Source organism: Mastigoproctus giganteus, chromosome 8 (genome assembly GCF_048544385.1).
Source record: "Mastigoproctus giganteus isolate SK-2022 chromosome 8, ASM4854438v1, whole genome shotgun sequence".
NCBI lineage: Eukaryota > Metazoa > Arthropoda > Arachnida > Uropygi > Thelyphonidae > Mastigoproctus > Mastigoproctus giganteus.
This window is the reverse complement of record NC_143582.1, coordinates 67,575,120-67,592,333: the sequence shown is the minus strand read 5'-3', so window position 1 is coordinate 67,592,333 and position 17,214 is coordinate 67,575,120. Positions and strand designations below refer to the sequence as shown.

The 17,214-nt window shown below is 35.9% G+C and overlaps 1 protein-coding gene across 4 annotated transcripts in view; it reads right to left on the bottom strand.

Moving 5' to 3' along the window:
* Positions 1-17,214, bottom strand: part of LOC150081594 (cell division cycle and apoptosis regulator protein 1-like) — a 550,339-nt gene that overhangs the window by 282,859 nt on the left and 250,266 nt on the right. For all 4 annotated transcript variants that reach the window (XM_090380560.1, XM_090380561.1, XM_090380562.1 and 1 more), the window contains one exon: positions 5,992-6,217. In XM_090380560.1, the coding sequence (XP_090236686.1) occupies positions 5,992-6,217 (226 nt within the window). The remainder of the gene's footprint in view (positions 1-5,991; positions 6,218-17,214) is intronic.

Sequence of the window (17,214 nt, the reverse complement as noted above, 5' to 3'; positions counted from 1 at the left end):
AAAAAAAAAAAAAAAAAACCCATGAAATTATACATAAAAGAAAAATAAAAATTTATCATCAAATTTTCACTTATAAAACTCCTTAATCATCAAAACGAGCACTAATGAAATTCTACAAGCAACACGATTTGTAAAAATTCATCATCTAAATCATAATGTGTAAGCAAAATATAATAACAGATTAAAGTAATTATATTTATTGTCCATCTGCAAATTTCAAACAATTATAAAGCCTAATTGCATATCAAAAGTCTTATTAAATTTTGAATAAATATAGGAAATTACAACCAGCTAATGAATGAAAGTACTAGTCAGTCACAGTTGCTGAGTACATGAAAGTGCAAATGAATGCATGTCATAATAAAAACCTATGCAAGCAGCTGACATATGATTTTTATTCCTGTTTAAACTTTGGGATACAATAGAGTGGAAAATCCACAAATCAGAGTATAAATGATACACAACGAAACTTGGTGAGGGCAGCATTTTGTGGAGAAACAAAAATTTTTCTGAATTAGATGGGTTTTACACATTAAAAAGACTTGAGATAATTTCTTGGGAGAAAGACATACATGAGAATTGACTAATTCTAAGGCAATATTTTGAGCTAAAGCATCATGTTTGTACATAGTGAAGTAGATAAATTGGCATTGTTTTAATTATATCTCATAATGTGAAAACCTTCACAATGAGTTGCCATCGTATTGCGCTACCTCGAATAAGTAACGCTTCACCAATGGAGAAGACTAATGTTACTTATTCTCAGCGGATACCACCACTCAGGTGGCACTATTTCAAGACTCATTCGCTTCTTTGGTGGGTGGGTAGGTAATCTGGTGTTGCAATAGTCACTACACAGTTATGAAGCCTATATGATGATACTTGATGGTGTGCAATAGTATAGACCAGGGTTTCTTAACCTTTTGCTTTAAGCGAGCAAGTTTTGCAGCTTACAATATGTGTGAGCACCATATATTAAAATATATATTTATCAGACAGTTTTTAAATTCTGTACAGTGGGACCAACTGATGATGTCACCAACAGCAAATACTAGGTGGGAAGCATTCTCAATTAACTAATTAATTAAGAAATATTGTTCAAGTTTTAGGCCTAAATAGATGTCAGATGAACTAATGAAACTCTTGGTAGAGAAGAAAAATGCAAGGGATGCATATAAATTCAGGTGACACAGCAGCCTACGGCAGATATAAGCTAGTCTGTAATCAAGTCACAAAGGAGATCAGACAAGCAAAAGCAGATTACAAGAAATCTTTGGCAAAGGATGGTAAGAAAATCAGCAAGGACTCCTTTAGTTCTATAAACTCTAGAAGGAAGGGAATGAATCAGATTGGTTCACTTGATATCGTTGGTTAGACTGTTGATGATCCTTCTCAGATAGTTGATAATCTCAACGAGTACTTTGCATCTAGTTTCACACAAGGAGTTATTAAGGGAGGAAAATGCTGGAAATTGATCAAACTGTAACAGGGTACATAATGATTTTGTAATAACTGAGAGCAAGCAAAGTGGAGGAGAAATTGTTGAGTTAAACATAAGAAAGGCACCTGGGATGGATAGGATCTATCCAGTTATATTAAAGGAGGTGGAAAAGGTAGTAAGCAAACCCTTAGACATAATTATGAGAGCATCGTTGGCCTCAGGGGAAAGTCCCAATGGACTGGAGATATGCAAATGTATCCAAAATTCACAAAGGGGGAACTAAGCGTGATATGAGTAATTACAGACCAATTAGTTTAACTTCTGTTCCGAGGAAAATAATGGAGCCACTGGTTAAAGATGCACTGCATGATCATCTAGACAAGACTGCAGTAATAATTCAGACACAGCATGGGTTTGTAAGGGAAAGCCTTGTCTGACAAATATGATTGTATACTATGATGTGGCTACAAAGGAACTCTATGCAAAAAATAAATTTTGATAACTTATACCTGGATTTCAGGAAGGTTTTTGAGACTGTTGGGCATGGAAGACTACTGTACAAACTGGAGCAGTATGGTACTACGGGTAAATTGCTACGATGCATAAAAAGGTGGTTGAGTGAGAGAATATAGAGAGTGGTAATCAATGGACGCTGCTCTTCGTGGACTAATGTTATTAGTGGAGTCCCCCAGGTTTTGGTGTTGGGCCCACTGGTGTTTTGTATATTTATCAATGATACTGATGAAGGTATATCAGGCTTAATATTGAAATTTGCAGATGTTGGCAGGGTTGGAAATGATAGTAATGGCAGTGTGCTACTGCAACAGGATCTAGAAAATATGGACAGATTAGCTGAGATGTGGCAACTGAATTTTACCACTGAGAAAATGCAAAGTAAAGCATATGGGTAGAAGTAACCCCAGAGAAATCTACAAACTGTGTGGTACTATACTACGGTGGAAGAAAATGAAAAAGGTCTGGGAGTAATTGTGCAGTCATATTAGTAGTAGTAGTGGCATGTGAATGAGCTTATGCACCATCAGCCAAAAAAAAAAAAAAAAATCACACCATTCCCTCCAAATACCTGTCCAGTTCCTCCTTAAATTTATTCAACCTATCACAACTTCCACAACGACAGATGGAAGTTTGTTCCAGCAATTAACCACCCGCTGGCTAAAGGCAAATTTCCGCACATTTATTCTACATCTGTCTTTTCTTAATTTGAATTTATGCCCCTTTAGGTTCATAATCTGAACAAGTGGAAGGATCCCATCAGAATTCAGTGTGCTTAACCCATTCAAGGCCTTATACGCCTCAATCAGATCACTGCGCAGGTGCCTAGTCTCCAGCCACTGCAATTTGCAGAACTTAAGCCTCTCTTGGTAAGAGGATCTCTTCATTCCCCTCACCAATCTTGTTGCCCTTCTCTGTACATGCTCAAGTAAATCTACATCCTTCCTAAAATGAGGCCTACAGACCTGTAACGCAGTACTCAAGGCGTGGCCTGACCATTGCCTTATACAGAGGGATAATCACCTCCTTTTTCTTGCTAGCAAAATTCCTATATATCATTGACAAAACCCCATGACCTGCCCTGGCAGCCTGTCTGCATTGCTCAGAAAACTTCATATCTGCCTGCACAATTACTCCCAGGTCTTTTTCATTTTCTACCACCTGAAGTGTAGTACCACACAGTTGGTACGTTTCTCTGGGGTTACTTCTACCAATATGCAGTACTTTGCATTTGTCAAGGTTAAACTTCAGTTGCCACTTCTTAGCCCATCTGCCTAAATTATCTAGATCCTGTTGCAGTAGCAAACTGCCATCCATTACTTTCATTAACAACCCTGCGAACCTTTGTATCATCTGCAAACTTTGACATCAAGCCTGATATACCTTCATCAATATCATTGATAAATATACAAAACAACAGTGGACCCAACACCGAACCCTGTGGGACTCCACTAATAACATTAGTCCACGAAGAGCAGCACCCATTGATTACCATCCTCTGTCTTCTCCCACTTAACCATCCTTTTTATCCATTGTAGCAACTTACCCTTAATACCATTCTGCTCCAATTTGTACAATAGTCTTTCATGTGCAACAGTGTCAAAAGCTTTCCTGAAATCCAAATATATGATATCAAAATTATTTTTTGCATCCAGTTCCTTTGTAACCACATCATAATATCCTATCAAATTTGTCAGACAAGACTTTCCCTTCACATATGAAGTTTTCTGAGCAATGCAGACAGGCTGCCAGAGCAGGTCATGGGGTATTGTCAATGATATACAGGAATTTTGCTAGTAGGGAAAAGGAGGTGATTATCCTTTTTTTATAAGGCGATGACAAGCCTTCAGTACTGCATACAGATCTGGAGGCCTCATTATAGGAAGGATGTAGAATTGCTTGAGCGAGTACAGAGAAGGGCAACAAGATTGGTGAGGGGAAGGAAATGGTGGTCTTATCAAGAAAGGCTTAAATTCTGAAAATTGGTGTCTGGAGACTAGGCACGTGAGGTGATATAACGAGTTGCATAAGGCCTTGAATGGGTTGAGCAGGCTCAATTCTGATGGAATTTTTCCTCTTGCTCAGATTACAAACCTGAGGTGGCATAAATTCAAATTGAGGAAAGACAGTTGTAGAATAGATATGCTTAAATTTGCCTTTAACTAGTAGGTGATTAATTGCTAGAACAAACTTCCATCTGTCTGTCATTGTGGAAGTTTATAACTTAAATAAATTCAAGTAAATAAATTCTGTCTGTCATTGTGGAAGTTTATAACTTAAATAAATTCAAGGAGGAATTGGAGAAACATTTAGAGAGAATGGATGTGTGAAATTGTTTTAAATTAATTTTTTAGCTGTATTAGGCATACAAGAATTATATTTCTCAATTAATAATTTTTGGGGGCTAATATTTATTACCTGATCAGTGTGAACTTGAAGAGATGATGTCAAACCTTTCTCCATTATGAAGAGATAATCGCAATTCCAAATGTGATGTCAGCCAGTGTGTCCTTTTTTTTTGTTTTGTTTTTGATATCGTTCATTAATGAAAAAGTACTTTTACATGTGTATGTTGCTTCAAACAGAGAAAGTATTTTGAACGTTTTTACCTTTTTGTAATAAACGAAATTTTTTGCATTCAGAAGAACCCCAGAATTTTAAAATAGTGTTCTGTTGGAAAAGACATTTCTGAGCTAACGACGACTGCATATCAGCAAGTTCTAGCTCAGCAGCTACTACTTCATTCTGATTGAAAATTTATTCCAAGTTACTGATTTCAAAATTTCTGTAATTTAACATTAATTCAAATTTTGGGAGGTGCTCTTTCAAGTATTCAAGTCTTTCTTGGAATTGGTCACTAAGGTTTTTGATTACATTCACTACAAACTATGGGCACTCCCCAGCAGTTTTCTCCACACATTTTTGAAGAGTAGGAAAATTAAGCAAATTTCCTTTTAAAACTTGCCATGAATGAAAGTGTAATCTTGAAATCTTCAGTAAAAATTTCACTAATAAGGGTTCTCTTTATTTCTTTCTATTAGAAAAGCTTTTACTTCTTCAAACACTTCCACAATTCTAGAGAGTACCTTTTCACAGCTGAGCCAATGAAACTCTATATGGGTAATAAGATCAGAATGCAGTGCTTGAAGATCTTCCAAAATTATTTTTAGACGTCTCTTATTTAGGGATTTAGCAATAAAATGGTTGATGACTTTAACAATGACTTCAAGACATCCTATAATTTCTTTTTGATCTTTCATTCGTAAACTGGGATTTATCAAACGGAACACCTACAAGATCAAAAACTACAGATACACTGTCATCCTTTGTAAAACTATAGTTCTTCCAATCCTTGAATTCAGCTCACCCATCTGGAATCCTCACACAAGACTTTAATTAGCAAAACTGAAGCAGTCCAAAAAAATTTTGTCTGTTACCTTACGTTCCGTAATCTTCTATTTTATCACACAGTCTGGGATTACTGCTTTCCACTTAGATTACCTTTCATTTGCCAATGTTAAACTTCAAGTGCCAATTCTTAGCCACATTTGCTTAATTTTTCTAGATCTTGTTGCAGTAGCATACTTTTATTATTATCATATATATGTACCTTTTACATACATTTATTATTGTCATTACCTACCATACTAACCTTTATATTATCTGCAAATTTAGACACTCAGCCTGATATGCCTTCATCAATAAATACTGAAAAAGACAATGAATGAGTCCAGCACTAAACCATGCAGGAGTCTACTAATAACATTAATTCAAGATTAGTACCCCTTGACAACCATTCTTTGTCTTCTCGCAATTGATATCCATTTATCCTCAGCAATGACTTGTCCTCATTGCCAAACTGCTCCAATTTTTATATCACTCTTCAAAGCTTTTCTGAAATCTAAGTACATGATAACAAAATTATTTATTAAAAAACATTCTTAATATCTAAGCACTTAGAAAAACATTAGATAAGACTATAATATATTTTTAAAAATACATCCTCATTTTGTTCTATTTTAATTAATTACTCTCACCTTGGCACTATATGCATGATCAGAATCAGAGGGTTCCAGAATTGCATCATTTTCCAAGATTGGGTCTACTTCTTTGTGCATTATATGAAATGAACATGGATGATCCATTGTAAATGGATAATGAGGGGGAAATGCTTCTTGCCAGAGAAAATTTGCACAACAGAAGTCTGATGGAATGTATAAGTTTGAATATCGTTTCCGTAATTCCATTACATTTCCTTCATGTCTGAAAAAAAAATAAATATAAATAAAACATATATCTCGTTTATTTTTAATAATTTTAATATGAATTTAATCAATTTATGGTAGAAAATAAAATTCACATCTCAATAAACATGTGGGGAAGGGATGGAGTTCACATATACAAGGGGATGTGATGAGGATGTACCGTGAAGAAATGAACTGGATTGGATTTTTCTGGTGCATTAGCAGCAGTAGCTATAATGTGCCAAGACAAAGGTAAAAATAGATTCTGGTAACTTTGAAAGAGGTTACCTGGTCAAAAGATTAATGAAGAAATGAAAAAATGAACACAACCTTTTATATGAACTAAAATAAACAAAAAAAAAAAAAAAAACGTTTTACTATCTAGTAGTATCAAACCTTAGTCAACCACTATTAAAAAGAAAAATGTATGGTGAAATACTAGTCATCTAAAATGGATTCTAAAATGGAGATTAAGCAAAACAAACTGCACTATTTAAGGCAAAAAGCTTGAGGTGTTACTGTTGCAGTTACTTTGTATGGCAAGGAGTATGAATTAACAAACATTTTTTACTAATTACTTCTTAAGGAAGTTTAGGGAAGATTAGATCATCTGTTAGTCCATTTGTAATCTAAAATTTTAAAGCTAAGATTCTCTTCATGCCTGATGAACTGCTGCAGCCCAAACTGCATAGCAGATAACTAACAGCAAGAAATGGATATATTTCATATGGCTATCTTATTATTAATCCTGAATAGAACAATTCTGAAAACTCAGAAGGCTTTAATTAATTTTACATAGAGTTGCTGTGTTCATTGAAATCAAGGTGGCATCAACAATAACTCCTAAGAACTTGAACGACTCTAATAGACTGATAGAAGACTTGTGGAGATAGTGAGTGGCATCTCAAAAACATGAAAATTATGTACTTATGGTCTTTGGCAAATTCAAATTCAACAAGTTTGCTTAATGAAAGAAATTCAGAACTTAACACCCTTCAGCATTCTCTTTGATAAATTTATTTACTGGAGATGTAAAAGCTCAAAAAATCTATCATCCACTTAAGAGCTGGAAGTATTATATGAAAAGAGAAAAGGTGTGAAACCACAAGAATCATGCAGTACAAAGCACTACCTCAACTAACATTTTGAGATCTGATGATACTAAATTTCTGATCCTCAGTGTAGTGCACTCTTCTATGACCTTATCATGAGTTTCCAAATGTGTGTAGGCCCCTGGAGTGAGTTTTTGATATTGCTGTGCTCTGTGCAGTGTATTTTTTTGTGAAATTTTCAAGTTTTGTAAAAATTAAATTGATATAAAAAATATAAATTTCTTCTTATTTTGATTTCATTACCCATTAGCAGAGTATTATGAAAAATAATTGTAAAAAAAACTTAAAAAACATTGTTATTCTTACTTTAGGCCTGACGTTATTTGTTGTTGTTTGGTTTTTAGGAGCATTAGCAACTAAGGCCATATTGCTCCTAATGCCATATTTCTCAAATGCTTTCCATTTAGAATTTGCTGTTAATTTGTTTGTTATTAGGAGCATTAGAAACTAAGGCCATATTGCTCCAGGATATGCGGCGGTCATTCCCTGACCTTTCCGCATCCTCCATATTTGGTGGTCACGGACTTGAACCTCGGTCTAATCAAAAAGCGTGTGCTATGCACTGCCCACCTGGCTACGGAAGCGCCTGCTGTTAGTAACGCCATCAGTTGTTCTCCCTGTATAAAGTTTAAAAACTGTTTGAGACCTCTGTAGTTACCTTTACGAAAGCAAAAACCCTTCCCTTTATCCCTGATGGTAGTTATACCTTTAAGTAAATCCTACATGAGTACAGTGTGATCATGGCCACCTAGTGGTTCCTTTATCTGCAAATTCTTAATGCATGAATAACCACTGCTGATAATCAGAAAAAGAATATTAATATTACACTCTCTGGTTATCTCTTGAACATGCTGCTATAGAAAATCTCCAGCTGGTGGGGACTAAAAAACTGTCTGAGACCACTCTAGTCACCTTTACAAAAGCAAAAACTCTTCCCTTTATCACTGATGGTAGTGACATCTTTAAGTAAATCCCAAATCAGTATGTTGTGATCACTGCCACCAAGTGGTTTCTTTATCTGAAGGTTCTTAATCCATGAATAATCACTGCTGATAATCAGATCAAGATTATTACTCCTTCTGCTCTATAACATGCTGCTGTAGAAAACAGTCATCCAATAAATCCACAAGTCTAGCTAGAGTGTGTGTGTGTGTGTGTGTGTGTGTGTGTGTGTGTGTGTGTGTGTGTGTGTGTGTGTGTGTGTGTGTGTGTGTGTGTGTGTGTGTGACCAATCCAAAAGTTCCAGTCAATATCTGGGAAGTTAAAATCCCCCATTAGATAGTCTGATTTACTGGCCCACTCTTTCTCTGTACAGTTATTCGTTGTACTCATCAGAGTCATTAGGTCTATAACACACTCCTACTCTCATTATCTCATATCTGAGGTGGAACCCTCATACCATTTATATATTTGAGGCAGAGAGCACAGGCCAAAAAAAATTGAAACTACACATTTAACTATATTAATAGCTATACAATGATATGTAATCATGCTTAACACATGTTAGTACATTATTGGCAAACTTTTATTCCCCATCAGTATGAACGGGATTGTTGCCTACTGAAAAAAAAAAAAAAAAAAGCTCTATTTTATTGTGAAGTCCCACTTTCACCTATTAAGCATCACATAATTTGATTTCATCAACTCCTGGATTTGAATTCCAGAGAATTTCAGCATTTTTAAACCAAAATCAGAGAAAAATGGCCAATAGGTACAAAGCCCTCATCCAATTTTAAAGCTATTTTCATGCTGCCAACTATTAAAACTATGTCTACTATTAGAAACACAAACAGCAGCAGTGCAAGCTTGAAAAATTTCAAAACTATACATAAATGGACACATTTTAAATGTACTTAAAATGATCTTCAAAAGCATAGATTTATAAATGCATAGATTCAAAAGCATACATACATACACAGATGTACTGCTCAGATGTATTTAAGTATTAAATTTAGGGAATACCGAAATCCTGAAGTAGTCCCTGAAAAGCATAAGGAATACCACCTAAACTGAGTCAAAAGTAACATTCGGGTAAAAATAAATGAATGTGCATTGGCAAATTAGAAGCTGGAAAAATTTTCAATAGAAATGATTGAAGGCACATTACTGTGGAACAAGTTGGCAATGCATACTGGATGCCTTTTGTACAATGACAAAAGAATTGAGAGGAAAGTTTGCAATTTCTAGAAACATTTTAAAAGTAGAGAAGAGATTGATATACGAGGTGTGACAATAAAGTTTCAAGAACTTTTCAAGAAGTTAAAAACTCTTTCATTTAAAATTATTTTGAAAATTATACAGATGTGAGGCCATCGCCTTCAAAGTAGTCCCCTTCAGACTGTACACACGCATTCCAGCATAGGAATCCAGTAGACAGGGCTAGCTGGGTGGGTAAAGTGCCTGCCTGGCAACCTAAAGGTCGCAGGTTCGAATCCCGCCTCGGGCTTGGATCAAAGTACTGCAAAAACCTTGGGAGGTGCATTATGGCCACAGAGGCTGATGCGCCAACAACTACAAAAAGAAAAAAAAAAAAAAAATACGAATCCATTGATCATAACAATTCTGGTACTCACTTTCTGGTATCTGTTTTAATACTCGCATTACATTACTCTGAATTTCAGAAACTGACTGAAAATGCATTCCTTTCATGACTCCTTTTAGTTGAGGAAATAAAAAGAAATTGCAAGGAGACAAATCAGGCGAATACGCAGGGTGCTGCAATGTTGTAATCGATTTTGAAGTTAAAAACTCTTTCACTCAATGGCAGAATGTGTGAGAGCATTGTCATGATGCAAAATCCACAACGAATAAATTTCGGGTTGAACCCAGTTGACTCAGTTGCGAAGCCTTTCCAAAGCTTGAAGGTAAAATTGTCAACTGATTTCATTAGGTGGAATAAACTCTTTGTAGATGATTCTTTTTTTATCAAAAAAGCAAATTAACATTTTTTCACACCTATTGCTTTGAACAAGATCACGCACACAAACAATGTTTTCGTCATGAAGGATGCCCCAAATGCTCAACATCTTCGACGGATTCACGTCCTTCTTGAAACCGTTTTTCCCAATTGAAAATGCGTGGTTTCAACGTGGTATCATTTCCATTAACTCTGGTCAACTTTTCATAAATATCAATTGACAATTCCCCAGTTTTCACAAAATTTTTTTTATCACAACTCTGCTCTAAATTGCATTCCATTTTTCACATAACATGGAACTGAAACACGTCTTTACATGAACCAACTTGTACAATGACTGAAATGACTGATGACGTTTACCCTTTACATGCAGGTAGAAAGGGGGGGGGGGGGTTCGGGCTATACAGCAGGAGGATGTAACGGTTTACAGTGTGGCCACTTTGACGGAAACAAAATTATTCTCGAAACTGTATTGTCGAGGCCACGTTATGTTAAGGATCTGGGTATATTATTACCATGTGTATGCCATATCCAAAAATTTCATTATTTCATACAGCATGTCTCAACCACTTTTACTTATTATTGAATACACCATGAATTGTCAAACTAATAGAGTAAGCTTATCTGCAAAAAGATCTATACCTCCCAAACACTTCCTAGTTCATTTTACAAATATAACATGGTCTCAATTCTAATCTCAATGATGTCCATTTCCACTTGCAGTCTGCCAAACCCCATGTACTTTTTCTGACAGAATCTCAGTTATCGGTTGATTCAACTACTGCTCATCTCAGTTGCCCAAATTATTCGCTGTATGATTCCTTTCGCCTCAAAGGTGGTATTTGTGCATATGTCCATTCCGATATTCCATCAGAGACTTGTAATTTGGAATCTTCTCTTTTCAATCTTCTTTGGCTTAAAATCTCTCTACCTCATTGTGTCAAATTCATTAGTTGTCTCTACTATTCTCCGAACTCCACTAATCACTTCAAGCTCTTTGACTTCCTCTCTTTGCAACTTGACTTTCTCCAGTTCAACTTTCCTAACGGTGAGATAATTTTCCTTGGTGATTTTAATGTTCACAACTCCAGCAGCTTCCGTTTTTCTAGTCATACCGACCTGGCTGGTTCACAGGTTGTTCATTTACCTACAACAATACCGGACAATCCTAACCATACAGCCAACATGCTTGATCTTTTTCTCACAAACAACCCTTCTACTACACGTTCGAAGTGAGAGGTCTTTTAGGCATCTCAGATCACAACTTGGTGATTGTCTCTTCTCTAATGGAGACTTTATCTCATGGCTATTCCGAACCTCATATTGTTGGCATTACAAGAATGCAAAATGGGATGACTTGCGAGATTTCTTTCTTCTTTTCCTTGGTCAGATTACTGTTTCTAAACTTCTGATGTCAACTTTTGATCAGAGTGTGTTGGTGAAATTATTCTTGTAGGAATGGAATCCTTTATTCCACCACCACTTTAAAATCTCATCCTTTAACTAAACCTTGGTTTTCCAATAAATGGGCTAAGGCTGTTTGTTCACAAGAAGAATGCTGCATATCGTAATTGGCTTGTTTCCAATTCTTTAGTTTCATTTTCTGCCTGCAAAGTTCACAACAATTGTAAAGCAGTCATTAATCAGTCCAAACTAGATTTTGAACAGGCTAAGAGTAGAAAACTTGCTTCTTGCCCTATTAGTAGCCGAGCATTCTGGTCTCTTTCCACAGCTATTGGTTGCAACTTTTGTCCATCTCTGCTCTCACCTCTGTCAGAACCACATGATTCTGTTGTCACTTCAACCAAGGATAAAGCTGACCTGCTTGCATCCCATTATTTTTTATAACTCATGTGTTAATGACTTTGGTAAAACATCTCCCACCGTTCCCAACACGCTCCATTCAATGCCTCCTGTGATCTTCCGTCAGAAGGATTTTGACGAGTCTTGATGCTAAGAAAGCTCCAGGTCCTAATATTTCTTCGCTTGTTCTCAAAACCTGTGTTCCTGAACTTACTCCTGTTCTTTGCTGCCTTTTTTCACTTTCTTATTCCAAAGGTATTTTTCCTTCTGCTTGGAAATTTGTTCATATCCAGCCAGTTCCTAAAAAGGGTGGCAAATTCCTCCCATCCAATTATCGTCCCATTGCAGTTACTTCTACTCTTTCTAAAGTAATGGAGAAATCAATTAACCGCCAACTCTTAAACTACCTAGAAACCTTCCGTCTGATCAACGATCACCAGTATGGATTCCGTCAGTGTCGATCCACTGGAGATATTCTGGCGTATGTTACCCATTTATGGACAAATTCAATGGAAAAGTTTGGTGAAACAAAAGCAGCTGCTCTTGACATCTCAAAGGCTTTGGATCATGTTTGGTGTAAAGGTCTTCTAAACAAGCTTCCGTCTTATGGTTTGCCAATTGTTTTTTTGTAATTGGTTATCAGGTTTTCTCTCTGATCACTCAATGAGTCTGATGGTAGATAGTTCTCTATCTTCTAACTTCTCCACTAATGCTGTTGACCCCAAAGGTTCAGGCCTTTCCCCAACTCTTTTCCTCTTGTATATTAATGAGCTTCTTCTATTGACTGGAAATCCTATCCATAGTTTTGCCGATGATAGCACATTGCATTCCACTTTCCATTTTGAGAAACTTGCCCTGCTCAATCAACTTCAACTTCTCAGATATCTGCTACCAATTCCTTAAATGCCGATCTCTAGTGGGGCAAAGACAACTTAGATGATTTCAATCCTTCTAAAAGTCAGTCTTATCTTATATCTCGCAAAAAAGGATTCTTCTGCTCCTATGCTTATCTTTGGTGACACTCCGATTTCTAGGCAAAATGATATACCTCTTTTGGAGATTACCCTGACTTCTAATCTCTCTTGACACAAGCACATTACAAATATTGCTTCCTCTGCATATAAAAAACGTGGTTTTTCTCTTTCGCTCTCGGTGTTACCTTTCTTCCAAACAGCTGTTCACTCTGTACAAAACGCAAATCCACCCTACCATGGAATATTGTTCTCACACCTGGGGTGGTGCCCCCAAAACCTCTCTCAGGCTTCTAGGTTATATTCAGAAGAGGGCAGTTAGGTTAATTAATGACTCCTCTTTAACAGTCTCCACTCTCTGTCAAATAGACGTACTGTTTCTGCTGCATGCCTCTTCTATAGATATTTCCATGGGCACTGTTCTTCTGAATTGGCTTCTATAATTCCCACTCTCTCTTTCAAAACAGTCCAAACACATGCTGCCACCAACCAACATCCATTTACTGTCCAACTTCAAACTCACAAAATCAACTTTTCTTCTTCCTCGTTTATTCATTCAACTGCCATTATCTGGAACAGCCTTCCTTCATACGTATTTCCTGAAAATTACAGTCTACAGAAGTTCAAGTCTAATGTCAACAAATATCTTCTTTCGTCTTCGCAACCTCCAACCCATGCACAGTACTAAAGGTTCTAATACCTTGTGTGTTTGGGGTTTTCATAAAAAAAAAAAAAAAAGGACTGGATTATAGGAAGCTTTCTTTTAGCTAGTGAGTTGTAAATTGCATGAGTAAGTTAATTGAGACTGTCAGCTTGGATAGCTGAATAGCAAATCATGTGAGAAAGGAAACACAATAGGATGTTTACTTTCTTTTAATTTTTTATTATTAGTGTTTAGACATATATAAGTTAGTGCAAATGCATAATGTCTATACACAGTAAATTAACCAAAGTTATTATAGTTGCATCATTTCATTACATTTCATATCATGAATGCATTCACAATAAGTTGCCTATTCGGTTATACGTAGAATAAGTAATGCTTCCCAATAGAGAATACTCTAGAAAATGTACAGACATATAATAACTTTGATTAATTTACTGCATATAAACACTATGCATCCGCACTGAATTTTTATTAAATAAACAATAGTGTAAAGCACTATTAGTTTATTTATGTAATTTTTCGGCTAGTGCAGCAAAAGTTTGTGGTTTCTTAGTACTATATGGCTAATACATTTTCTAAAATAAGATTAATACAATTAAATATATACTAAAATAAGATTAGTGTATACTAATATTTAATCTATATATTGGTGTGCAAACACCATAGATCACTCTTAAAGGCGAAAAAACGTTTGTAGTGTGAAAGGGCATCATTTTGTCTATATCTCATATTGTGCTCCTCCTTCACAACAAGTTGCCATGTATTGCACTACTTCGAATAAGTAACGGTTCACTAAAACAGAAGACTATTGTTACTTATTCTCAGTGGGCACCAGCACCCAGACGGCACCGTTTCAAGGCTTGCTGGCCTTTTACTGGTGGGTGGGCAGGTAAGGGTATTGCAGACATGACATATAGTCTCCTCTACGGTTTTTGGTTTTTTTTTAAGGAGCATTAGCAACTAAGGCCATATTGCTCCGGGAATATGCGGTGGTCATTCCCTGACCTTTCTGCATTCTCCGTATTTGGTGGTGACGGGCTCGAACTCCGGTCTAATCAAGAAGCGTGTGCTACATACTGCTGCTCCTTCCCACCTGGCTACGGAGGCGCCTTTCTCTACAGAGAAGGCTATATGTCATGTCTCTTCACTAAAAGAGAATAGTCTCTTTTAGTGAAGCGTTACTTATTCGAGGTAGTGGAATACATGGCAACTCATTGTGTAGGAGGAGGAGCACAATATGAGATACAGATAAAATGATGCCCTTTAACACTAAAAACGTAGTTTTTTTGCCTTTAAGAGTGATCTAGGTGTATGCACACCAATATTATATAGATTATTTATATTCTTAAACCTATGATGCCTTGTTGCATTGAGTTTGACTTATACTAATATTTAAGTAACAATGAGGTTTTTTTTCCATTTTTCTATTTTTAATTTTTTAAGGAATTTTTTTTTAAAATTCTGATTTGATTTTTCACCATGTCACTCTAATTTTGGATAGTCATGTTATATTAATTAAATTAAATTAATGGACAAATGAATAATTAAAAGCCTTTAAGTAACAGAGCATTCATTTTTAGAAACTTCAAAATTTTACAACAAAGAAACACTCCAAAGAACCCGCCACAATCAGAAACTCACTAACTGCAGGCACACATGCATTCAGAAAACTCAGTCCTGCAATTCCACATGTTCCAATAAGTCATGTGCGAAGGGATTAATGGATTAATACATTATTAATAACATTATATTGTGTCTCTGATAAAATATAAAGCTATTTTGATATAAAAATTACCTAATACACCGAACACTTATTGATGACTTATTTAGCAAAGAAATGATAGTTCTATTATGTCATATTTTGTTCCTGAGCTTGAGAAGATAGGTGACAAGAAGCTTTCCTGTTACAATAAATTCTCTTATTACTTCATCTGTTCTTCATTCCGACCAATGCAACATACCTGCCCACTCTTGAAAATCAACAGCAGAATTGATAGGCACCGTTGTGTCTGAAAATATTCTCTTTCCATTCCTGGTTTGATATGCAAAGCATTTATCAATTTCTCCCTATTTGGCAACTTGAAAGGAAGGTTCTGCTACTTTCATTACATATGGCAAAGATATGAAATTGGAATTTCTTGCAGTTTGTGTTATGTACTATTTGTCTCTCTTTATGATCATTATTTAACTTTATGTAAAAATACAGTGACAGATGATCTGATACAGGGTCTACTTTTTCTTGGATAGTAATCGAGATTTGTTGGAATGTGCCAAAAACTCTTTGAATATAGTTCAGCATCATTAGCAGAGGAAAGAATGGTTACCTGCTGAATGTTGAGCACTTTAATTTCTTTAAAGCTTTTTGCTTGGAAATTTTTAATTGATGGCACTGTAGGCCCGAAACCCTTGAGTACATAACTCTTGATAAACTCCACGGTCCCTGCACTTTAGCAAGCTGTAAACAAAATTTAACTATATAATATCGGTGTTTAGAATCACCATAGATAACTCTTAATAAACTACAAAGTAGTTGTTGTAGGCATCGTTTGCTCTTTCTCATATTGTGCTCTGCCTTCACGACGAGTTGCCATGATATTGCACTACTTCGAATAAGTAACTCTTCACTAAAAGAAAGAGCAAACGATGCCTACAACAACTACTTTGTAGTTTATTAAGAGTTATCTATGGTGATTCTAAACACCGATATTATATAGATACCAAACTCTTAAAGTATTATGCCTTGTGCATTTATTTATTTTAAATATTGACATCTACACCTCTTGGCATCTCTCATATTGTGTGATTAACTTCACAACTGGGTCGTCATGTCTGCAATACCAGGGTACCTGCCCACCCACTGATGATCGGCCAATAGCCGTGAAACAGTGCTGTCTGGGTGGTGGTACTCAACTGAGAATAAGTAACAATAGTCTTCTCTTTTAGTGAAGAGTTACTTATTCGAAGTAGTGCAATATCATGGCAACTCGTCGTGAAGGCAGAGCACAATATGAGAAAGAGCAAACGATGCCTACAACAACTACTTTGTAGTTTATTAAGAGTTATCTATGGTGATTCTAAACACCGATATTATATAGATACCAAACTCTTAAAGTATTATGCCTTGTGCATTTATTTATTTTAAACAAAATTTAACATAAATGCTAACATGCTCATATCTTCTTCGAGCCAAGTTTCAACTACAATTATGAAACTGCAGTGGGTTTGGAAAGAACATTTGTTAAATCTGCAAACATGTTTTTGTGACTCTATATTCTAAAGCAAGAGAATTAAGTTAAATAACCCTCACAAAGGAAGACAATGAGATCTTTTGCTTTCTTGCTCATTTGGCAATTCACCATTAGGGAAATTCAAGTTAAGAGTCATGGCAGGGAACACACTCATTCACTATGAATTTTTAATAAACATTCTAAAGGCAAAGACAGCTTATCATCAGATTTAGATTCTTTCTGACCAGCACTTCTCTCTCTCTCTCTCTCTCTCTCTCTCAAAAACTGTTCTGTGTCATACTTATATTATGATGGCTAC